This window comes from Lytechinus variegatus, chromosome 3 (genome assembly GCF_018143015.1).
Source record: "Lytechinus variegatus isolate NC3 chromosome 3, Lvar_3.0, whole genome shotgun sequence".
In the NCBI taxonomy this organism is placed as follows: domain Eukaryota; kingdom Metazoa; phylum Echinodermata; class Echinoidea; order Temnopleuroida; family Toxopneustidae; genus Lytechinus; species Lytechinus variegatus.
In genome coordinates this window covers 44,479,679-44,505,050 of record NC_054742.1, presented here as the reverse complement: position 1 = coordinate 44,505,050, position 25,372 = coordinate 44,479,679, and the positions used below count along the sequence as shown (strand labels likewise).

At 36.1% G+C, this 25,372-nt stretch overlaps 2 protein-coding genes across 2 annotated transcripts in view; both read left to right on the top strand.

The window, feature by feature from the left end:
- The window catches only part of LOC121412035 (atrial natriuretic peptide receptor 3-like), a 30,628-nt gene extending 20,228 nt beyond the window's left edge, over nt 1-10,400 (top strand). Inside the window, exons 3-7 of the mRNA XM_041604946.1 lie at nt 597-755; nt 2,612-2,747; nt 6,062-6,156; nt 9,736-9,885; nt 10,386-10,400. Coding sequence (XP_041460880.1) covers nt 597-755; nt 2,612-2,747; nt 6,062-6,156; nt 9,736-9,885; nt 10,386-10,400 — 555 coding nt within the window. The remainder of the gene's footprint in view (nt 1-596; nt 756-2,611; nt 2,748-6,061; nt 6,157-9,735; nt 9,886-10,385) is intronic.
- Nucleotides 9,817-25,372, top strand: part of LOC121411128 (atrial natriuretic peptide receptor 2-like) — a 43,017-nt gene continuing 27,461 nt past the window's right edge. Inside the window, exons 1-3 of the mRNA XM_041603658.1 lie at nt 9,817-9,885; nt 19,651-19,732; nt 21,308-21,419. Coding sequence (XP_041459592.1) covers nt 21,339-21,419 — 81 coding nt within the window. The 5' untranslated portion in view covers nt 9,817-9,885; nt 19,651-19,732; nt 21,308-21,338. The remainder of the gene's footprint in view (nt 9,886-19,650; nt 19,733-21,307; nt 21,420-25,372) is intronic.

The window sequence follows — 25,372 nt, the reverse complement described above, 5'->3', positions numbered from 1 at the left end:
GCACTAAATTGCCGGTGCAGACTTGACTTCGTGTTTACACGGAGAAAAATTGCCGTGTCTGCACCAGCTCGCGGTTCTGATCCTACTATTTTGGCGGAGCAAAATTGCCGTTTCGGCCCCGCGAGTCGGTGCAAGTTTATCACATTTACAAACATAAAAAAGCAAGTTTGCTCCGCGAGCCGATGCAGCGTGTAAACAAGGAAAAACATACGTTGACATATAACCATACAAAGTATTTGTATGAAAAAGGGAGGGGAATTTTACAGCTTTAGCATCGATGGAAATATGTAACATGGCTTATATGGGTACTTGGTTGAATGAAATTTAAGTTAAGGAATTTCATTATCATCATTGTTATTCTATAATCATTAAGCTTTTACTATTATCATTTTTATTATTATTATCAATATCATTATCATCCTCATTAACAAGATAGTTATCATTATCATCAAAAGTATTATCATTATCAGCAATACTTTTATCATTACTACTCTGATTTCCATTGTCATCATCATTATCAATATAATGACTAGTTAACTAAGAGCATTGGATGTGTTTTCTTTTCATTATGTTGATTGGCAAACCTCTTTCCACAGGGAGATGGTCGCGATGATCAGGCAAAGCAAGCCTACGAAGCTCTGATGACGATTCGGGTATTCGAACCAACCTCCTCTGTTTATAAAGATTTTGAGAAGGAGGTTATTTTGAGACGAGAGATGAACTATAATATCACAATGGATCACGATCAAAGCTCGGTAAGACATTGTTTGCACGGATTCTCCCTCATCTTTCATGTTTGTCTCTTTGCTATCAGCATCAGCACGCATTCCTACTTCTAAGGACACTGATTTATTTTTGCAATTTCACAATTATGTCTTAGATGATTTTCCTTTGATAGCGTATCTTTTTTTTATGGTTCTGGGAAAGCAGGCAAGCTGTAAGCCTATTCAACTTTCCAATTGATTTTCCCAAATGCACACCATACATAAGTGAAATCAAGGCCAGTGATTTCATTTTCAAAGATACCATACATTAACGAGGTTAAAGGAAATCACAAGATATTATGTCCATCTTTCATGATCTTTGTAAAACAATATTTTTATAGAGCGGTCATATTGACATTTTGTGCATGTTTTCCCCCATTATGATTTTTCTGTCAATCATTTCCCCTTCTTTATCACTGCTTCTAGATCTCTTATTCCATTAATATCTATCCGTATATTTCTTTACACTGCAAGATTAAAAACAAACCTTTTACATTTACTTCCTTCTTTGTTTCCATACCTTTTTCTTAACATTTTGTCTCCGATATTGGTCTCTTTGTATGTGTTTGCTATTAAATTTACTGTTTAATTCATCCACCTATATGAAGCTGGTGCAAAAATGTTTAAAAAGGGCTGTTTTCGACTCGCCGTAGGGCCGCCGTAAAGCAAATGTGACTGAGGTATTAATATTGGAGTCATAATGAAAGAACTTCCATCTCATTGAGTCAGTCGAACTTCTTTAATTCTGCGTTTGTTGATATTTTGACCTGATTAAATTAAATCTCCACTTAAGTAAATGGACCCATAGGTCTAAGTAATATACACCAATGGAGATAATTCACTTCCATTCGTCTAGTCTTGCGAAACTATTGATTATCATCTTACCATCAGCGTTCGATGAAGTATTTTCTGTATAGGCAGCTGCTCAGCTATTGTACTGACATGACTGCAAGACGTAAATACATTACCCATCATAGATGAAATCCGACACTTTCAAAGAAATATATTAATATTTGATCCGCACTATTCTCAATGAAAATGAAATCCAAGCTTATTCCTACACTTTGCGCTGAACACTGAGGTGGTACCAGGGTTTGACGTTAAAGGGATCGTCCGGGCTGAAAATATTTATATCTAAATAAACAGAGTAAAATTCACAAAGCAAAATGCTGAAAATTGCATCAAAATCGGATAACAAATAATGAACGAAATCGGATAACAAATAATGAAGTTATTGAATTTTAAAGTTAATCAATATTTTGTGAAAACAGTTAATGCACATCTCATGAATATTCATTAGGTGGGTTGATGATGTCACATCCCCACTTTCCCTTTTCTTATGTTATTACATGAAATCATAAATGTTTCATTTTTTCATACATAGTTGCGGTCATAAATAACTAAATCAGTTGTCAATCCACTTGTTTGAGTTCTTGGTAGAAAACAATTAAATAAACCCAATAAAATGCAAAGGAACAAGTGGGGATATGACATCATCAGCACACCTAATAAATTTTCATAAAGATATGCCTAGAACTGTTTTACCGAAATAATGCAAATTTTAAAATTCAATAACTTCATTATTTGTTATCCGATTTTGATAAAATTTTCAGCATTTTGCTTCGTGAATTTTATTCTATTTCGGGAGATAAATATCTCCAGCCTGAACCATCACTTTAATTTCATCCATTTGAAAGGTGGCTACTTTTTGTGTGGTTTATGAGGGAGAAAAAAATGATTGTGCACGCGTGAGTGTATGTATGGGTGGTTTCGTTTTCTAGATTATGTGCGTATTTTCGTGTATGTATGCAAGTAAATCTTTAAATGTATTTTTACCTCATTCGTAGCATATATTTCTAGCGTCAGCATTCTATGACGTCATGATCCTGTACTCATTAGCAATCAACGAAACGTTAGCGGAAGGAGGAGACGTATACGATGGTCACGCCGTGACACATAGGATGTGGAATAGAACATTCGAAGGTAAATATAACATTATAGCTGAAACCATGGACCCCCACTCCCTTCGAATTGAGGTACTCCTTAGCGACGTGGCTCCATGATTTTTAGATTAAGGGTGGAGGCGAGATTATATTTAGATGGTTCCCCACTACAGGAGCGGCGGTCTTGGGGGCGAGTGGCATGCACGGTGCCCCTCCCCTCCACTTTCTGAAGCACTGATAAAGTGCCCTTTTGACACAAGAAAAATGCCCCCCACACGAACGTTTACTGTGCCCCTTTCACCTGAGGAGGACCCGTTATATGCATTAACATTTGCCCTTTTCGTATAAGTGCCCTTTTTACGCAAGCAACATGCCCCCTCACGAACGTGTCCTGTGCCTCTTTCATCTGAAAACGACATGTTTTACGTGTTAGCAAGTGCCATTTCTCGTATCATTGCCAAATGTGCTCTTTTCACCTTTGGACCCGTTTTACGTGTGAACAAGTGCCCCTTTGCCTTCTTGTAAGTGCCCTTTCTCGTATCAGTGCCCCTTTTTACCCAAGAAAAGTGTCCCTCATGAGTGTGTTCTATGCCCCTTTCACCTAAGAAGGACCTTTTTTGTGTTAATGAGTGTCCCTTTGAAACAAGAAAACAATATCCTCATTTTTTATGTTACTGCTTATAAAGGAAAAAATATACAAAAATCCCTCGTGAGTGAAGTGAGTAGGGGCACATATGGGGGCTTGGGAGCTCTTGCCCCCCCCAAAAAAAAATCACGACCAAGAAAAAAAAATGGAAAAGGAAGAAAAGAGAAGAGAGAAGGTTGAATATGATATTATTTTCTGAATATTATGTCAAAATCTATCACAAAATTGGATTTTTGTCATAAAAAAATGTCAACATTGTCCTCACTCGATTCGCTTGCTCGCAACTTCTTATAAATTGTACGTGATGTGACATTAAGCCCCCTCAAAATATTTGGCTCATTACGCCACTGTAGATGAGTCATTTTTTAAAGATAGTGTCCTTTTCGAAAGAATAGGTGCCCTTTTCCCCGTGCCCCCCTCCCACTTTCAACGTCGCTCTGCCGCCCCTGCTCCACTATCAATGATATATGGCTATGCTACCGGACTAACGAGATGGTTTAGCAAACAAGTAAAATGTTATATATGCTGTGGTAAAGAAGTGGGCAGGAAATTCTCTTCAAAAACTTGTTTAAAAAAAGAGATGTAAAGTAAATGATAGAGTAGGGTGATGGCACAACGTGTTTCCCCACGACTGTTAAAAATAATGTACATTACTGATTGATCGATTTTAAAACTAACGTTGACAAGGTTTTCCCCTCATCTGGTGTCTGATGTAAAGTATGAAACGTGCTGTTCGATGCCAATAAGTTGCGTATAAAAACTGGAAAATTATAAATAAGATGATGTCTCGCAGGCAGACATTGTTATTTTCACTTTTCTTTGCACTAGCAATATTATATTTGAATTATTTTGAATGACTTTGAGTGTCATGCTGAAATTCGATGCCATTACACGCTTGTGAGAAACATGTTATATTTGTTACAAAAAAGTGTGATGTATCGTACCAGTCTAAGTTAATAGACCTAATCAATCTTATTTCATTTTCAATTAAAGCTTTGATTTCATTGAACGATCCTTGAGCAATCACTTTTCCCTTTCTTCCGATTGAATAAATTGTCAAATATTGACAGGTCAATAATGTAAACTTTGATTAACAGTATGATCCAATTTGTCACGTTTTAGGGTCACAATGCTCTAAATTGTATTGAAGAACTGCCTTAGAATAGGCTAATATTTTGGCATGTCAAATACAGTTTAACTCCGTGTGCAATATAATCTATCGTTAACACATTCACCAAATACATCATCCTATTGCTATCTTTTATTGTTCTTGTTGTACATATTTTAGATATCTGATTCGGAAGTAAAATAAACACAAAAATATAATGAACTATTTATTTGGATTCGTTTGAAATGTATGGTATTTTTTAATTACAATGTATCTGTGCATGTGATACTTATGGAGAGTTGAGAAATAATAAGATCTTGAAAACGAAAAAAAAAACACCGTACAATGTATATCAGTGATGAGGAAAGACATCTATTATAAAAGGGTTTGGTGTTTAATGCTAAAAATGTATGCCTGAACATATAAAATGAAATTTCACGAAGGAAACACTGAAAATATGATAAAAGTTGGACGGAAAAACAAAGTAATGATAAAGTCTTGCATTAGGTTGGTTAACAGTTATATACATGTCATCATGGATGTGCAACGAATGAGCTGATTATGCCTTCTCCAGTTTCCATTTATATTTTTATTTAAAATTGTGCCATCGATGAAATGTAAAAAAAAATATGTGTTTACTGATATATTGTGTAAGATAATCATCGCTGAAACTTATTTTGTGACAAGGAAAGCACATAGAACATATAAAAAATGGTAATATAAAGGAAAGCGGGACATGGCAACATTATAAGCCCTCCTTTTGCATATTCACAACGTCTGCCATGTAACTGTTTCCAAGAAAAATTGTTGTCAAACTCAAATTCTATGAATCGTTGATTTAAGAAAAATGGACGTTTGATCGTTAAATCATACTAAATTTTTTGAAATATTATTAGAGAACCAATTTAAGGAAGAGAGGCACATAGTCATCATGATTTCTGATCTGGTAATTCTTGCTCTTGCCTTTGAAACAGATTGCCGTGGGTTCGAATCCCAGCCAAAGCGTGATTCACATTGAGCCATAGATTTGGATAGGAAACTCAATAAAAGAGTATTTATTAGATAATAAAAAGACGTATCATAAAGGGCCTCAATACCAATTTATTTAGTTACTTATGATCTGAAACTTTGTCATTAATACTGATGATTCTTTTGTAGCTATAAACCGTCTCGAAATATTTACAGTCTTACTTTGATTGACACAATGAAAGTTGGCAGTAATTTGGTAAATATCACACTTGTCTTCAACTTGTGTCGAACCTTAAAATTGATGTCAGGCCGTTTAGGAAAAATGTAAATATCCCTGATCTGTGTAAACTTACAGTAATTGGCATAGTTTGTCTCCAGAAAATGTCATCAAAATATCACACGTGTTTCTACCGCTCTGTGTATTGCAACCTTTTTTCTTATTCTTTTATTCATTTGTTACATGAATAAGAATTTGTTTGCTTTTTAAAGGTCTAAAGTCATCCTAGTAACATTTTTGGACATTTTGTCAAAGTTATGTGTCAATAAGATAAAATAAACATGTATATTGATTTAAGAAAGGGGAACATTGAATTCACTGTCATTTTTTCTTTACCTGTCATGTATCTTATAGGGCTATATGGACAGGTTGTGATTAATGAAAATGGTGATCGTGATTCTGAATACACCCTATGGGATATGACAGATACGGAAAATGGTACTTTCGAGGTAAGAAAAATATTGCAACTTTGATTATTATTGTTTTGATTTGTCATACCCAATATTAAAATTTCCAGCAATACTATGTATTCTATTGTTTCTGATATTGCTCTACTACTACTACTACTACTACTACTACTACTACCCCCACTACTTGCTATTCCACCACCAAAAGTACTACTTCTACTTCTACTACAACTACTTCTACTACTACTTCTACTACTACTACTACTACTACTACTACTACTACCCCCACTACTTGCTATTCCACCACCAAAAGTACTACTTCTACTTCTACTACAACTACTACTACTACTACTACTACTACTACTACTACTACTACTACTACTACTACTATATACTACTACTACTACTACTACTACTACTATTACTATTACTACTACTACTACTACTACTCTACTACTACTACTATTGCTGCTGCTACTACTACTACTACTACTACTACTACTACTACTACTACTACTACTACTATATACTACTACTACTACTACTACTACTACTATTACTATTACTACTACAACTACTACTACTACTACTCTACTACTACTATTGCTGCTGCTACTACTACTACTACTACTACTACTACTACTACTACTACTACTACTATTACTACTACAACAACTACTACTACTATACTACTACTACTATTGCTGCTGCTACTACTACTACCCCCACTACTTATTATTCCACCACCAACAGTACTACTTCTACTTCTACTACTTCTATCACTACTACTTCGACTAGACCACCCTACAGCTGTTCATGTTTCGTTTCCATGCTCATTTATAAACAACCACTCGTTGCTGTTTTTCTCTAAAAGCTATCTCCCACTTTCTCTATACATCTACATCTTTAAGAGCAATAAGTCTGCCGCTGCTTTTATTACACCAAACACAATCAATGTATTGGACAGTTTTCCTTTTCGTCTCCACTGGTGCCAATAAATTATTCCTCTCCTTTTGCATCTTTCAATTGATGAAAATTACATCTAACCGTCGGCTGTCTTATATCCCCATCCGCTCTCCTAATTACACCAGTTTCTTTGTCTTTTATTCATTGAGGATGAGCACCATTTATCACTCGTCGTTGTCTCATGAGAAGGAGAACAACCTCTCTGCATTTGTTGTGGTTTCTCGTTTGGAGATGCCAGAAAGAGGGCTTTCAAGAGAGCTCCAAAATAATGAAAAATGAGATTTAAAGCTATACCTTTTTTCTTTAGATTGAAACCCTCATAAACTTTACACATGTGAATATGATATGATATATATATATATATATATATATATGTGTGTATATAAGTACTATGACAGCATCTATTTGAATATTTCATGTTCTGATATCCTATTATTTACACAGTGAAATAGTGAAGATCTACGATCATATTTTAAAAGGTCGCCAAAGGTTTTAACTAAAAAAATGTTAACATGTATAGTTTTTAAAATATATCAGAAGCCGAAACAACTATAGGGTCAGTAGGCAGGTCTCAAATTAGTGGCTTCTTTCATCCAAGTATTATTCATGATTAGAGAGGTTTTGCATATCTAATGAGCTTGATGCGGACCGAAACACATTTTTTTTTAAATTCTGTCATTGCTGCTCTAAGTATACATCAAATTTCATGGTAAGTTTTATCATTGCAAAGAAGAAGAATCATTATTTCAGAATGTATTTAAAGATTTTGTAATGTAGGTGAACATTTTGATCTGAAATATGCTACAAAACAATTATTTTCACCTGACAATTTTTTGTTTTTATACTTTACCTTTGTTTGAGTCCATATGATTTTTGATCACGATAAAGCTGAATATCTATGCTTTGAAATTGTATAGGTTTCGGGTCAAGATCACACTTTCATTGGTCAAGTTCATTAAGCGGCTTGAAACAAGAATACTGCACTCTGATTGGTCGAAGAGACCACACACTCAACGGTTCAAGAGCTGGGTTCACGGCAAGGTCACACTCCCCATTTGGTAATCTCAACAAATTACCCGCGCTTGTTGTTTTGAAGCCTTATCCAGCCAATCAGAACTCTAGATTTCATGCTGCTCCAAAATTTTTGAAATCTCGTCTTGTGCCTTGATGGGAAAAGTGTGATCTTGACCCGATTAAAAGGTGCCGCATATTAAGATTGACATTGTGAGAAATTACAGAAATTCAGCTTTGTGATGATATAAATAATTATTTTCGAGGCTCAAAATAAAAAGTCTGCACAGTATGCAAAAGAAAACAGAGGAGGAAAATTTATATTTGATGCACATTTTCAGACCTGAAATTCACTTATTTATCAAAATATTTTATACAAAATGAATGGCCAATATAAAAGAGAAACACTTACTCTGTCCAATTGTGCAGTGATATTTAATTTGACTTGAGGATAAAGTAAGTAAGTTCTTAGAGAAAGAAAATATCATGATTCGCGAGATTTTTCATGGAGGAGGATTCAAACACAATGTATTTGGATGAATCTGTCCTATCTGCTCATTAGCATAGGGCTCTGCAGTCTGACTGTATAAATTATTGGATTGCTGTGAAGAATCAGAATTTATCAACGCGAGTTTCATGCATTTTCACTGCTTACCAGCTATATAGGTATTTTGCTTGATAAACACTCTAATTCGTGATTCTAGATAACGGGTTTCATTTCGCTTTCATGTTATATGACTTTTATCCTGTTTAGTCGGAGTTAAGATTAAATGCGTTTGTATGAAGACAATAATTATTTTTATTGTTTTTTCAAATAACGAATTTAACATTTTAACTACAATCTTTATTACAGGAAACAACATTTAGAGTATTCCTGCCAATATTATTTAAACCCAAGCTCAAGAACTTATTTTTGGTCAGGTTTTAATTGTTGCTTATTTGGCACAGCTTTTCATCCGTATCTGCATGAGTTCGCATTTACCCGACATAGCATTTGTGGTTATAAGAGGCAAACAAAAAAAAGGGGAAAAAAAACTCACAAAAAATATTGTGTAAGGCTATGGCTTAAACTTGATTTAAGCACTAGATAATTCAAAAGACATTTCTCTTTGCAAACCGTCTAAAATTATTTGAATTCTTGAACTGTAAAACAAGAAAATATTATGACTTTCTACACGCAAACGCATGTAATCACAGCTGCATCCACAAAAGGTGACGTCAGAGTCACGTTGCCGATGAGTGGCATAATGGTATCCATTATCCAACAATAACAAAATTAATAAATAAATGAATAAAGCTAAAAAGAAGGAAACGAAAGCAGAAAAACGTAACATAGTAGAAAATAATTGTTATTTTAATCTATATAAAGAATTGTTTCATTACCAAAAAATACACTTTTGACTAATCGACTTTTTATTTTTTAAAATGAGACTTTCCCTATCCACTGTTAATAAACTTCTACATTGTTGTAAACATGCTTTGTATAAATCATGTTTACAACAATCTAGCAGTTAATTTTATGATTTATGAATGTTCATTTTATTATTTTATATGGATTTAGCTCATATTTGAAACTTAAAACCTCATTAGAAACCAGTGTTATGCATAGTGATCACATTTGTTTTTATGTTTATCGTTTTCAAGATTGTTGGTAACTTTTACGTAACGGCGACGGGACTTCGCTACACTCCGACTCCTAACAGAACAATTTTATGGCCAGGGGAGCCACGTCCCCTCCGCTGGATAGCCCCTTCTGTGGATTTTTCAATGAGAACCCCGAATGTCAAGATAAAGGTATGTATAGCGTCATTGAGTCGTGATTGTTTGTTGAAGTAACATTAATCTCTTCACTCGGCACAAATAACCTAAAACTGAAGAAAAGTGTACAACTTAAAATTTCACTCGTGTTTCGACATCAAACTTTACAGTGCTCCTTTTCTTCTTTGATTGTGTAGAAATAGAAATCTTTTACACCTTTCGAAACTCTACTCGATAATTTGCGACGACTGATGTAGTCACTGTTCGATATAACCGTAGTGTCAATTATCTACCAGGTGACACAGTTTTGACCAAACTAATATCGGTTTGGATTCATTTAATGAAAGGTGAATTGCTTAATGGTTGCAGCTAACTGTCTTGTAATTTTCAAAGAAGCATCTCCAAACGAGCGCACAAGCACGACAAGGTAGAAAGAAAGGCATTCCAAATTTTGAAATGGCTATTTGAAGAGCGCACTTGCAAAAAGGGTTAGGTCCATTTTTCATCAAATTTGATTTTTATGTCTCAATGCATAGATTCCCGATTTCTAGTACCTCTATAAGATGATACCAAAGAAAAGTTGAAATTCCCATTAAAAAGTGAACTAAAATGGCAAAGAAAAATATAACCTTTTTTTCAAAAGAGTTCAGGTCCATTTCAGTTTGGTTGCTGAAGGGGTTAGGTCCACACATATTTTTTTTTGGAAAAGAATATTATCTTAGGAAATATGGAGACAAGGGGAATTCTTTTATATCCAATTTTATGTTCTCGTGGTAGGGTATCATTAAAATTAAGTTTCGCATAATAATATTGCAATATTGGAGAATTAAAAATATGATTTTATTGGAGTGGACCTAACCGCTTTTGCAACAAATCTCCTCCGAAGAACTCATTTGTCAAAAGGGGTTTAGGTCCATTTTCATGAATTTTATTGTCCTTTGTCTCCAAACCTCTACATTTTTAGTCGCTCTGATGATACCAAGAAAATTTGAAATTCAAATGAAAACGTGAATGAAAGTGGCAAAGAAAAATCACTTTTGTTATAAAAGAGATTGGATCCATTTCAGTTTTCTTGCAAAAGGTGTTAGGTCCACAAATATAACTTAAACATATATAAAAAGAAAAAATTGAAGACGGGTAGATTTCTTTTTTACCCAATTTTATGTTCATATGATAGGGTAGTACATCATGACAATTTAGTTTCTCATAAGAAAATTGCAATAAGTGAGAATAAAAACATGTTTTTTCTCGGAATGGTCCAAAATGGACCTAACCCCTTTTGCAACTAAACTCTTCATTTTTTTATTATCAATTTAAGGAGAATGAGGTCTTTACGATGTAATAGTGAATCAAGTTACGATGTGTCTCTCAGACTCACATTTTTCTTTGTAAAATCGAAATTTCCTTTAAATGCTTATATTACATAGGCTATGTAGATTCGAATCAGTGATAGGTCAATACGCCATCACGTGACCATAGCTGCGAGGATCGCATTTGTTATATTCTAGGTTTTGACGTCACCTCAGGGAATATACTGCGTAGTATTTTCAATTGCGGCGTTATATCACCTAAGGTGACGTCACTCGCTGCATACAAGTTGCGCAACAAGATAGTTTATTTGATGTACGCGCTAGTGTTAACGCGTCGATTGCATGAAGAACGCGCTTGATGTATTTTCAAAAAAAAAATCTATTATGACGTAGACGGATCAGAGCTGTAGCAAGAATTTCGCTCTTTAACCAGATGATGAATGCAATTTCTGATGGCGAATCCACATATACTATATAATATAACAGATATTGCCTGGTCTATCGTTTTAATAAATAACATTTCAACTCCCCTCCGAAGCTATATTTTTCCCTCGGGATAATATTTTCCCTCAGCGCTGCGCGCTTCGGGCAAAATATATTCCCTTGGGAAAAATATAACTCCATCGGGGAGAGGAAATGTTATATTCAAACTCTAGGTAGGCAATATCTGTATAATATCTTACCCGAAGCTGTCACGCTGAAAGCTGATATAACGCTTTCGCAGAGAATTTCAATTCAATCTTTATGCAACCAAATTTGTTTCTTAGAGGCACTGCCTTATGAAGCGTTTATTTGTATATTGTCATAATTATATAATATATTTCTATTGTTCATTTTTTATAAAAAGTTGGAAAATTCTCAGTGTTTCTTTTTAATTTCAACACGAAACCGATGAATGTTTTTAATCCATTTACCTGCATAATAATCTGGATAGCTGTTTTTATCTGTACATTGTCATAATTATATGATTCATTTTTATTGTTCATTTAAAAAAAGGAAAATCTCAGTGTTTCTTATTTTCTAATCTCAACACAAAACCAATGAATAAGGAATTTTTGTGGGGTGGGGGGGGTTCATTAGCACAGAAAACCGAATTCAAATTACAATAATTATTTGAGCTGAGACTTAAAAATCTTGGGTCATTTTGATCAAAGGCTAATTCATACACTTTGGGAGAAATTAATTGATAGATAAAGTGAAAAGGTAGTTTGCGGCAGGCTCTTCATGTTGTGCTTGTGTGTGTGTGTGTTTTGTGTTGTTGTTTTTTTGCCATACGCCTGTTAATTCTTTGCACGCTGAATTAATTTTTTGGGGATAAAAATGACAATTGTTTCCATGTCATTTTCTTTAATTCAAAATATCCATATTGCACCATTGATACTTATCATTATCATATAGATGTTATCCAAGAACTATTGCCTTTTATCAGCTAATCTAATTTGAAAATAGGGGAAAAACTAATTATTGCGACTGTTGAATTTAATTGTACGAATGTGAAAAATTGCAACATCAGCACGCAAAGGGTTAAATGTCTGAAAATGCCACAAACAAATGCAACATAATAGACCAGTTCGTAGTTACTTCATGGACAATTTTGGTCAAATGACCTTTCATTTCTTTGATTAAGATTTCAAAGCAATATATTACGTAGGCTTGCCTTACATAGCAGGATGAAGAAATTGAATAGACCAGGTGACTAGAATAGCACACCAATGAACACTTTATCAAGGTAATTTTGTTGCTACTTTGAATGCATATCATAGCATGTTGCTCAATGTACTTGGCAAACTGTGAAATACCAGTCGTTCGTGGACGCATTGTTGTTTTTTGTGGATGTAAATGAAAACCACAATTCAAAAGAATATATGAATAATTAAGACATGAAGTTGGTGCTTATCTCATTAGATTTTAAACCACCATGTCACTTTAGTACAAATAACCTTCCTCTGATCATGCGTAGAATCTTTTGATCATGCGCAGAACGGAACTACGAACTGGCTTATTCTTCATCAACCTCAACCTTCATTTACATTTGTTATGTATTTTTTTATTAATTGATTACCACCTGAATGTCCCTGATAAAAACTAAAGATTTTTCGTTAAAACATTGCCTCTTAATTGACCAAAGTAGTCATAGTCACAAAGGTTAGTCCACATCGGTTACACTTCGTAATTCCGAAGGTTCGTATTTCCGAAACACTTAAATTGCCTATACCTCGATGTTCGTTAATCCGAAAACGAAAAAGGGTTCATTAATCCGAACATTTGGGGCGTAATTCCGGAGGTTCGTTAATCCGAAAAGGAAATGAGAGTCGTAATTCCGAAGGTTCGTTAGTCCGAAAACGAAATGAGGTTCGTAATTCCGAAGGCTTGTTAATCCGAAAACAAAATGAGGTTCGTGATTTAGAAGGTTCTTTAGTCCGAAAACGAAATGAACAACGAACCTCATTTCGTTTTCGGATAAACGAACCTTCGGAACAACGAACCTTATTTCGTTTTCGGATTGTCGAACCTTCGGAACAACGAACCTAATTTTGCGTTCGGATTAACGAACCTTCGGAATAACGAAGCTTCAAAATTACGAATGTATACGGTCCACATTATGCTCAAAGTGGGCGGGTTTCTACTAAATAAAATATTGCGATTTTCAGGATTCGGTAAATTTGGTTCAATTTGGTGATTTGCTCAACGCCTCCGGGGTGATAGAGTCCAGCTTTGCTGTGGTAACAATGATAAAAGAAACGGTTTATAGGTTGATTAAAGAAGGCATGTCATCATTTACTCAACTCTCACAGATACAAAATTGTCACGAGCAATCACCCTTGTTAATAGACCAGTAATGTTCCACATGCCCTTTCGTGAAGACCTCATAAAGGTTGCTTTATGAGTTTCTGTGGTGAGTTCACCTTCCATTACAATATAGATAAATCAGATTATACACTGTTAATCTAATACTAGTGAAGTCTCCTTGTAGTTTTCCTTGACAACTCAATGGATGAAACTAAGCAGCGTGGTCATTTTGGCATTTGGGAGATTTGTTCTGCAGAGGACATTTTTTTTTAATATCTCCCTTGAAGATAGTTGTCCCTGGTTTTGTTGTTTATGGTGTTTGTTTGTGGTGTTGTTTGTGAAATACTGAAATAGAGATTTTAATCAGTTCCAATATGAAACCCAATGGGCCTGGGGTGGTATTCTGAGGTCATTTTATCTTTAAAATATTTTATTTTATCTCTTAAAATGAAATTGGTATTCTGAGATGAGATTTTATCTCTCAGATAAAATTTTAGATTTTATCTTGCGTATAAATTTTATCTTGCGTATCTACTAATGATACGCAACAGAACAATGCCTGCGTACACATACCCATCGCGTATCTGGCCATTGCAACGCAGATGATGTGCTTGCGCCCATGTTACTTTGAAGAAAAAATAAAATAAACTTAAAAGAGGGTAGAGGCTATTTTATCTCTGCGACGTTGATTTCACCAGTATTTCTAGGTGAATTAACCCCAAATGGTGACATAAAAATGAAGAAAAATTATATATTTATTGAGAATAACACCTTAACGTTGTTCCTGTACAATCAGAGAGTATTTCATAAGACTTTTCTTTACTAATACTGTCTTTGAAATGATGTTTGAAATGATGTTTGAAAAGATGCGATATAGACTTCGAAAAAAGATGAGAGTATTGTCCTTTTTGTTAAAAAGAAATCTCCGTAAAGACGCGCAAGCGTATAGTGCAAGCGTATTTGAAGTCAATAAATTGACGCAATCTGGCCCCTTTGCCACACCTCCTGGCGGAATGGATTTTAATTGGTTGAGTGATATGAGAGAGCTATAAAAGCGCGTTTCTAATTGGATATTGATTAAAAAATAGGTGTGTCTTACAGAGATAAAATGAAGATAAAATGGTTCTCAGAATACCAATTCGGAGAGATTTTAAGGGTATTTTATCTCACTGATTTTAACGGAGATAAAATATTTTATTTTATCTGAGATAAAATGGATCTCAGAATACCACCCCAGATGAATAAAAAGTATCAATTGCTTTTGCTAGGCGTTTACTTGGCTTTTTATTCCGTGTGCATAACAAAGAGCGAGCAAATGCTTTTACTTGTGAGTTAGAGTAATCGCTAACTGACTGCTAGCATTTTTAAGCTATTGCTAAAAAGCGTATGCATAAAGCGAACATTTCGCTTGTGCGTTTAGGCAGTTGCTTCTGTTTTTTTTTTCAAGCTCGTCAGAGCAGCTTGACCTTTTGCTTGATCATGGGTGGTATTCTGAGGTCATTTTATCTTTAAAATATTTTATTTTATCTCTTAAAATGAAATTGGTATTCTGAGAACCATTTTATCTTCATTTTATCTCTGAAAGACACACCTATTTTGTAATCAATATCCAATCAGAAACGCGCTTTTATAGCTCTCTCATATCACTCAACCAATTAAAATCCATTCCGCCAGGAGGTGTGGCAAAGGGGTGAGATTGCGTCAATTTATTGACTTCAAATACGCTTGCACTATACGCTTACGCGTCTTTACGAACATTTCTTTTTAACAAAAAGGACAATACTCTCATCTTTTTTCGAAGTCTCTATCGCATCTTTTCAAGCATCATTTCAAAGACAATATTGGTCAAGAAAAGTCTCATGAAATACTCTCAGATTGTACAGGAACAACGTTAAGGTGTTATTCTCAATAAATATATAATTTTTCTTCATTTTCATGTGACCATTTGGGTTTAATTCACCTAGAAATATTGGTGAAATCAACGTCGCAGAGATAAAATAGCCTCTACCCTCTGTTAAGTTTATTTTATATTTTCTTCAAAGTAACATGGGCGCAAGCACATCATCTGCGTTGCAATGGCCAGATACGCGATGGGTATGTGCACGCAGGCATTGTTCTGTTGCGTTTCATCTGTATATACGTAAGATAAAATTTATACGCAAGATAAAATCTAAAATTTTATCTGAGAGATAAAATCTCATCTCAGAATACCAATTTCATTTTAAGAGATAAAATAAAATATTTTTAAGATAAAATGACTTCAGAATACCACCCCTGCTTTTTACTGTGAGTCGTGTTCGCATCAGCGTGACGCCGCTATTGTTCAAACAGCTTGCAATTGCTTTCTGAAGGCAATGAAAGGGCTCGAGCATTTATAGCAAAGGTTTTGCAACATGAAGAAAATGAAGCATTTTCAATTCAATTCTTTAGTCCTTTCCAATTGCTGAAGCATGATCTTTTGCTTGGTTAGCTTTTGCTTGTGCTTTAAAAAGACGTACTTAAATTTATTTAGCTTACTCTGAATGATATTTGATCGAATTAATTGAAATGTTAACCTAGTTCAGAGGGAGAGAAGTATTGTTTATTGACATGATGGATGTCGATCCGTTTTCTAATCTTATGTTTGTCCCCAAAATATGATGTATGCCACTGGCGGATCCAGGGGGGGGGGAAGCCTGCCCGCCCCCCCTAGAGAGGCACAATTGTTTTTTTAAATACAAAAATGCCGTTAAAACAAGTGCCCCCCCCCTAGAAAGTGAACACTTTTTGGTCAATTTTTTGTGTGGACAAAATGTCCTTATATTTTTTTTTTGCCTGTCAAATTCTTTCTTGGCCGAGATTTCCTTATTTTTTGTTGAAAACCTTTTTTTTTGCTTGTCTAATTTTTCTTCTGGAAAATTTGCCCCCCCCCCCTGGAAAATCTTGGATCCACCTCTGCTGCATGCTATGTATAAGACAAATTTGATGTATTCGACGGCTAAGATTGCCAAATACGTTCCAAACTCACGTTGAATCATATCACCTTTTTTGTTCCTCCCTTCGTGTGACAAGATAGGGCGAGGAAAATAAAAGCTCCGTTCCGCCTAATGATTTTTATAATTTATATCTTAAAAATATGTATTGCACATTATATCTAAAATGTTATCTTTTGATCATTTCATTTTTTAAATTTCCTTTCCAAAATGTATGCATACCACACTGTTGAAAAATGAAAATAAAATCCTATAATTATAAACACGAGCAAGCGGATCAAACGAGCAAGAGAAATGTTTTGTTCGTGCTAGTTCGTGCATAAAAAATACGGTACACGTAAACTGTTAAAAATGTCATGTATATTCGATTCATTTGATTACGAGTTCTGCTTGCTTTCCTGGTTTTGTCATGATTCTCATGAAGACAGGACAATGAGCAAAAGGAAAATAAACACTCTTTCCCATTTTTCAAAACTGAGAATGTATACTGGTCAGCTTCATGCCTTAGAAAGATTTCAAAGCTTTATTGAGGTCGAACCCTTATATTCATGGGTAATTGAGGTTAGGTTTACAAATCAATTGCAACCAAATTTTCTGTACAACCCCCGTAGAAATATCTCCTATCATTAATTATTTACCTTCTAAATGGGAGGTCGATGCAACAAAATAGACTTCATGCTAATGGCGAATTAACCTTGAGATGAAATGACCACCCACCCTCGGCATAAATCCTGAATCCTGTATTACTACCCACTCAATATCATGGTCAAGGCTTTATCAATCGCTTTTCTATCTCACAAAATGACATAAAATACACGAAATTTTATGTATTCATGTGAGGCAAATTATGCCATGTATGCTGTAATAGAGAAGCGGGCTTTTATTTATTCATCCTCGAGGCCTGTCTCGATTTATAAATCCATTCAATAATCCAACACCTCTTGGGCTTTAGACCAAATATCAAAAATTATATATCTACTTCATATCTTGAAACGTTTTTTTTTTTACAAAAGTATTAAAACGTAATATATGCACTGTAAGTCACATGTTCCTCGTCTCTTATAGATTAATCATTTCTTCCCGAATATATAGCTTTGCATTTTAGAAAGATTTAGGTGTGATACCCTGTCTGATCAAAATATGTTAAACCATTAATTGTAAAATGCACCCCTCCCCCATTTGCATTTTATTTTAAAAGAAAATTTAATTTGAAAAAAATAATCATGTGATAAAGAATCAACTATTATTCAGCACACTCGTTTCACATCAGGTGAAGATAGCAAAGTAAGAATGACATCCAAAGCTGCGTGTGCCTGTTTGTGCGTGTGGGTCCGTGTATGTTGTGTATACACACATACATCCACCCCACCCCCAACAAGTATTCGCGCCTACACACCCAAACACACACACACCCTCACCCTTTTCCGCGGAAGCACCCCACACACACATACACAGGCCTACAGCTGTGGCTAAAAGTGTACATACATCACATCAGTACATACATCAGTGAAATTTGTTCGCTTGCCAAACATCGTAAAATTTATGAGATATATATCTTCAGAAATAAATAATCACACGATGTAGAACTAATCTAACAATTACATCTATCGCACTCTGTTCACATCGGGTTAAGATAGCATAGGGATAAAATGTCTAAACTTGTTTTCTTTCGTGGGTGTGTATACTTGTGTATACACATAAACGCGTTTGCACACACACGCCAAACGAGTTCACTTACATGTATTTTGTGTAAAATAAAATATGCCATATAATATATGTATTCATTATACAGTGCGTCCCACAAAAAGATGGCATTTATGATTTTGGCAACAAGCAGATTCGTATTCAGCACCCTAAGAATAGGGGGACAGGCACGAAAAATAAGATTCTACAGATTTTTTTAAACCTTACTATTTGCCGCCTACTTTAATACCTCTTCAAGCAGATTCGAAATTTAAAGAAATTATTATTCGAAACTGTTTGAGAGGTGCAGATCCAGGGGAGGAGAATATGCCTCCTTTAGAAATTGATCCACAGTGTGACGCACTCAACCCATGTGAGATAAATGAGTACTGGTAGGAAGGAAATTTAAAAAAAAAATCTGTCAGCACCGGAATCGGTAGCCTATCTTAGCCAGGGTAAATTACATTAGAGCGCCTTGAGCACATAACAAGGTGGACATGTGCGATATACAAAAACACTTAATTTGATTATTACACTATCATTATATCATCAATGTTATTATTACGGAGGATCATATTTTTTATTACTGACTTAATTTTTCGAAAAAAAATTTCGACTGTAAATAGCCTGCGAAAGTGGAGGTGACCTGCATATCTTCGGGATATATTTTTTTCTGTTGCATGTCAGAAGAAACACCTTTTTGATAAATCTTTGAACCGCTGATCGGTGGTAAATGACGGATTTTTTTTCAGAGTAATAAAGTGTTTACTAATGACCTGAATGATTATTCCAGAAGCCATAGTCACTATGTTCATACTGTGAAGAAGTATGCAAGTGTTTATCAAACTTTGCCTTAAATTAAATGAATAAAGATTGATGGATGTTCTGTTACAATGGGTAACATTTGAAAATGGGCTCAATATCTAGATTTTATTCCAAAACGACTTCCCGTGCCTAATCTGAGCTGAGAAATAACATTGTAATGATGATGACTAACAATCGCCATTCTTCTCTGATTTTTATCCACCCATTCAAATATCCAACAGGTATCTCATCGTTGGTTATAGCAGGAATCACAGGCCTTTCTGTCGTTCTAGTCGGGACTCTCATAATCTTCCTTGTCTACAGGTACCTTGTTTTACACAATTTTTCCTTTATTACAGCTCTAATGTTTGCGAGGAAGAAGTTCATATTTTTCCATTTCTAAACAAGTCTCTCTTAGGAAAAGTGGTTATTAAATCTGTGAAATCAAGAAAGATAACGGAAGTAAAATGCATAACTCTATAGCTGTGCTGGATTACTTTTTGTTCGAATACCCTAGCTTTCAGTGAGGGGGGTATCATGAAAAGATGGCAGAGAAATTAAAGTTAGGGTGGGTATTAAGTGAGGCTACGCTCTTCTTACAATACTTTGATGTAACCATTATGAACCTTTAAAATCTTTCACCTTTTATTATGCCTTGCACGTATATATATACTTCCGAATATCTTACAAATTACAAATATCTATTCATATATTGATTTTTTTTAACTCGGCCCTAAAAATAGTAAATTTAAGGAAAGACTTTCTTTCATTATGATTTTAGCCATATGACAGAACTTTCTCTAAAAGTACTACAATAATTCAACGCATCATTGCGGCAGTAATCGTAAATTCGTTCAAGCATACCTGTTCATCTGTAGGAGTATCATTCATTTTTAATGTATTAATTACTAATCACGGGTAGGCTATTATGCTAATTACGACTGTCGACCTCAATATCAACCCCGTGCATATAATATTTCCGCATTGGCATTGGCGCGGCTCTGTTATGAAGTACCGGTTTGCTAACATATTCGGACAACAGCTGACATTTTTCTTTAATCCGTGAAATGAATATCAGGTTTCTAGAAAATTAATAATGCAGGGGGCGCGGAGCTGAGGAGAGGGGATCTGGGTTCATCCCCCTTTTTACTGATTTTCACGTGAATATAAACGCGACATGACAAACTAATTTTTTTCCATTCCCCCTACAAACTTCCAAAAATGCTCCTCTTCCTGAAATCAGTATGAAATGAATGAATAGCTCATATTTGGTATTTTGTTTATAATTCATGGAAAAATTATCTCAGAAAAAAAAATAAAAAGGACTGACTTCGTTTTCCTAAGGTCTTCATTATGGTAATGTAAATTATTTCTTACATACATCTTTAATACACGTAGGCATGTGAACAAAAATAGATACACCTGAAGAAAAAAATGTAGAAAAGGATCATCGGCTTTCTCATTGTACATTCCTTGGATGCTCGAGCACCTGAGCAGGGTCGCAGTGCTAAGGTAACCGGGGTAGTTGTCATGCTATGTGAATGTTACATTTTATTATTATCATTATTATCATTCCTATTATTATTATTATTATTCCAATTATCATTATTTTTATTATTATTATCATTATTATTATTATGATGGTTATAAACGTTCAGTTTTGACACCAAACAAATTAATAACATTCCAAGCCTTTATTATTTTCCATCTGATTTTTTCAGATCTATGTTTAAGTTTTCTACTTTTTCATTCTTCTCTATTTGTGCGACTTGTGTTGGTAAGTGACCGGAGTACCCCTTTAAAACGTTGAATTTCATAACTATTATAACGAATCGGTCTTCTTTCCTTCTTTCTTTCTTTCTTTTTTTTTTTTTTTGCTTTCTTTCTTACTTTTGACAGGAAGATAAAGCTGGACACTGAGATTCTTAGGATGTCATGGAAAATATCCTGGTCTGATTTGATTTTTCCGGAGCAAACCAAGTCGGGAAATTCAAGATTTTCAGGCTCATTTGTAAATATCTTTTTTTAATTCCTAGTTTAGCATGTATATTTTTTCATGTATATTTAGCTTTGTAAATTAAAAAAGGCTCTTGCAAGGGTTAGTGAAGAATGAAAATATTTTTATAGGATGATTATTTCATACATAAAGGAAAATATGGGCATTAGTGTACTCAACCAACCGATATTTGGATCAGGGCTGCGTCACGGTATTTTTATTGGTTGGGGTAGGGGGAAAGAAGGATTAAAATTAATGTGACACATCACTATTCCTCAATAAAATGAACAGGGGTCACTTTCACTTTTTAGTGAAGAGTTCATTGCTTGTAAGTTACCTATCGGGCGTAAAGTCGTGTATAAATGAGAAACATTTTTTTTAACACCATGCACAATTGTGTGGGTGGTAACATTTAGCAAACCTAATTAATTAAATGTCGTGGAGAGAATTAAGGTAATAGTTCCAGGTCTGCATGAAGTAAAATTACATCTCTATTGCAATTCTCGTGACAGTTTACACCATTTTGACAAAAACATTGATCAATAGTTCTTTATGGTTACATGAGAATATTTATGATCACGTTTTCATCTTTAAAAGGGCAATTGCAATCATGAACCAATCTCATTTCATTCCATTGCCATATTAATCTAACCCACATTAGTTTACAGCCTAATAACGTTTTTATTCCGTTTTTATATCCATCTGAGTAAAACAGCCAATATCCAACCAATTGCCACCTCATATATTGAATTAAATATATTTATTTCATGAGCATTGTTAGTTACAAGCTATAGGGGTTTCATTGCCGTTGTATTACGAAAATTAATGCGCATCCTGGCCATGAAATTGTTCTAAGTGCCTGTAGTTTATCCTTAATAATGTTCGATATTGTCAAAGCTTTCATCGAAACATTGTATAAATCAAGTACCAGTGGATAATTCTTTAAATACTTCTCTTTGTCTTGTTCAAAGCAGATTATCTTTGGAAAATGTATAGGCATGTAACACAACCACTCACTTTTTTCTAGATTTCAAAACGCATTACTATACTTCAGAGAATTTAAGTCTAGACATTCATTTATATAAACATCGATAACACTATTTCGCTTTCCTCGTCATTAGGTGGGTGTCAGTATACTAGACTGATACGCTTTGAAACGACATTTTGAAGAGCATTATTATGCAGCTCTTTAATATGAATATCTGCCAGTCCATCTTTCATCTGTCAATCAATAATTTTAATAATATATAATGGATTTTAAAGACGGCTTGACGATTTAAAATGATTTATTAGCGGGCTAGCAAAATACACATTTTAGTTTGTTTTGATTTTGAAAGGGGGCGTGGTTGCCCGAGAAAGGGCTCGTGACCCGACCCGTAAAGGGCGGGGCAGCGCTTTTTGGCGCCCGCGCCAAAGAATTTGGGCACAATGCCAGACATTTGCCGCGGTTGAGCTATGCGCGGATAAAAGTGCGGGGAATGCTTCATTTTCGTTTTGGCTTTCAATGAAGAGAGATGACGGTGCATGTGTAAAGCGTGCTTACAAAATTTTTTGAAAATTTTCTTTCGGCACTGGCAACTAGAATTGGACACTAGGCCTAGGTGGCAGATATTTCGACATTTGTCTAGCTACCTATACCGGATATCTACACAAAGGATTCATACTTTTATTGGATTATACAGACGCTGATTTCAGTTTTTTACTGTCTTCAGACTTCAGCCTCAGGAATTGTTGCCGTAGAACTAAGACTAAGTTAGCTGTGCCGATTTGTGGACCTAAAAGATTCAGTTTGCAACTTCAGGATTGAATTTTTTCTTGGCGGTTCGCTTGATTGAACTTTGGAGGTGATTGCATCCAGGATTCATTGGACTTGGGCTGAGTGACGGAGCTTCGAGTCTAACTCTAGTTTCGCGAGTTGATCATGCCAAAGGTTAAGGCCAAGAAAATAACGACCGCAGGTGCGAGGAAGGGAGATGACACACCGAAGAGGAGGCCGGGTCGGCCGAGAGGTCCACGGGCGACGTCAACCCCCGCAAGTGTGGATCTGGGGCTGGGAGGCGGCAACAACGGGCCAGGAAGGAGCGGTGAGTTAAATCCCTCTCAGTCTCAAGTTGTCGATGTTGATGAAAAAAGTGGTAGGCCTAGGTCTAAAGTTAGTGATAAAATGGCAGAGCTAGATCTAGATCTAGTGGGGCGGGAAGGCCAGGCGCCCGTGGGCAGATCTATTGCTTGGCATGAGATAGTAGCACAGGAGTCGGATACCGGTAGCTCGGGGCAGGCTCAGCCAGCAGTTTCAGTGCCGGCGCGGTCGGCAGGGGTAGCCGAAGATCTAGGCCTAGATCTAGTGGAGGTCGGTGTTGAGAGATCTGAGCCCCAGGCGCCTAGGCTTTCTGCCGTGTTGGGGCACCGGAACCATTTATTAGCGCATGCGACCCACTAGGTGTGGAAGTGGCTATCTCACTGAAGGAAAAAATTTGGGCAAGTGAATATATAGATTTGGGAGTGCTCCTTAAGCATAATAATGCACGTGATGAGTTTGGGGCCTTGAGTGTAGGTGACACCACTTTGAGTTTGTGTCAATCGGGATCTGGCCTTGGTTTGCAACTTCAACCTCAATCAAAGGCTAAGAAAATCATGTCGGTAGAGCAGTGGACTTCGGTGTTTCTAGTATTTGCCTCAATTTACACTGAGAAGCACATGGAAAGGAGCAGGGAGCTCATGAAATATATGGATTTGATAAGGCATGCAGCCCGTGCGTTTGCAGGTTATGGCTGGCGTGACTATGACACTCAGTTTAGGAGCAAGCAGGCGCGTTTACCCGGGCGATCCTGGGCGAGCGTCGACGCCGAGTTGTGGTTGATGCTGGTGGCCTCTAATGGTCCGCGGCAGCGCCACAATTTACCCCATGCCCCTCGCCATCAGTTCTACAGAGGGGAGTACGGCGCGAAAAAATCTTTTCCCTTCGGAGGAAAGGGACCCGGAGCCAATGGCACACCCAGCCGAGGCGTGTGCTTTGCCTTTAATAGAGGCAAGTGCATGCGAGGCAAAGCTTGCATCTATGAGCACAAGTGTTCCCGCTGCCAGGCGACAGGTCATGGGGCTAAGCAGTGTAGCCAAGGGCGGGCCGGTTCCAGTCCCGCTGGCAGTAAATAGGTCTACGGCTAGTGCGGTGTCGTCTATTGCTCCGACCCCTATTAAGTTAGCACGTTTGGTGCCCTTGTTAGCTACTTATCCTAATCAGGAGCATGCTCAGTGCTTGTATAATGGTTTTAAGTTTGGTTTTTCATTACATTTTGAAGGGGACAGGGTCCCATTGGTTGTTAAAAACCTGAAATCAGCATTCGAGCACATGGATGCGTTGAAAAAGAGATTGAGGGATGAAATAGACTTAGGTAGGATAGTTGGGCCTTTTGTTGTTCCTCCCTTCGAGAATATGAGGTGTTCACCAGTGGGGTTGGTGCCCAAAAAGGCCCCAGGGGAGTTCCGTATGATTCAACATTTATCGGCACCCAGGGGAAATTCAGTTAATGATGGCATACCGGAGGGGCAGTGTACAGTAACATATTCGTCCTTTGATTCGGCGGTAGATATTGTGACGCAATTGGGGCGGGGTGCCCTTATGGGAAAGACTGACATTAAGTCAGCTTTCAGGCTCTTGCCTGTTCACCCAAAAGATTTTGAGTTGCTTGGGATGTATATAGATGGTCGTTACTATTTTGATCGTTGTTTGCCGATGGGCTGCGCAGTTTCTTGTTCCACTTTTGAATGTTTTAGTACTTTTTTAGAGTTTTGCGCGAGAAAAGTTGCGAAGTCGCAAAATATTGTCCATTATTTGGATGATTTCTTTTTTGCAGGCGGCCCTGCCTCGGAGGATTGCAGGCGGGCAATGCATTGTTTTGAAGCAATTTGCGAACGATTTGGGGTGCCCATAGCGCGAGAAAAAACGGAAGGCCCGACCACACAGTTGT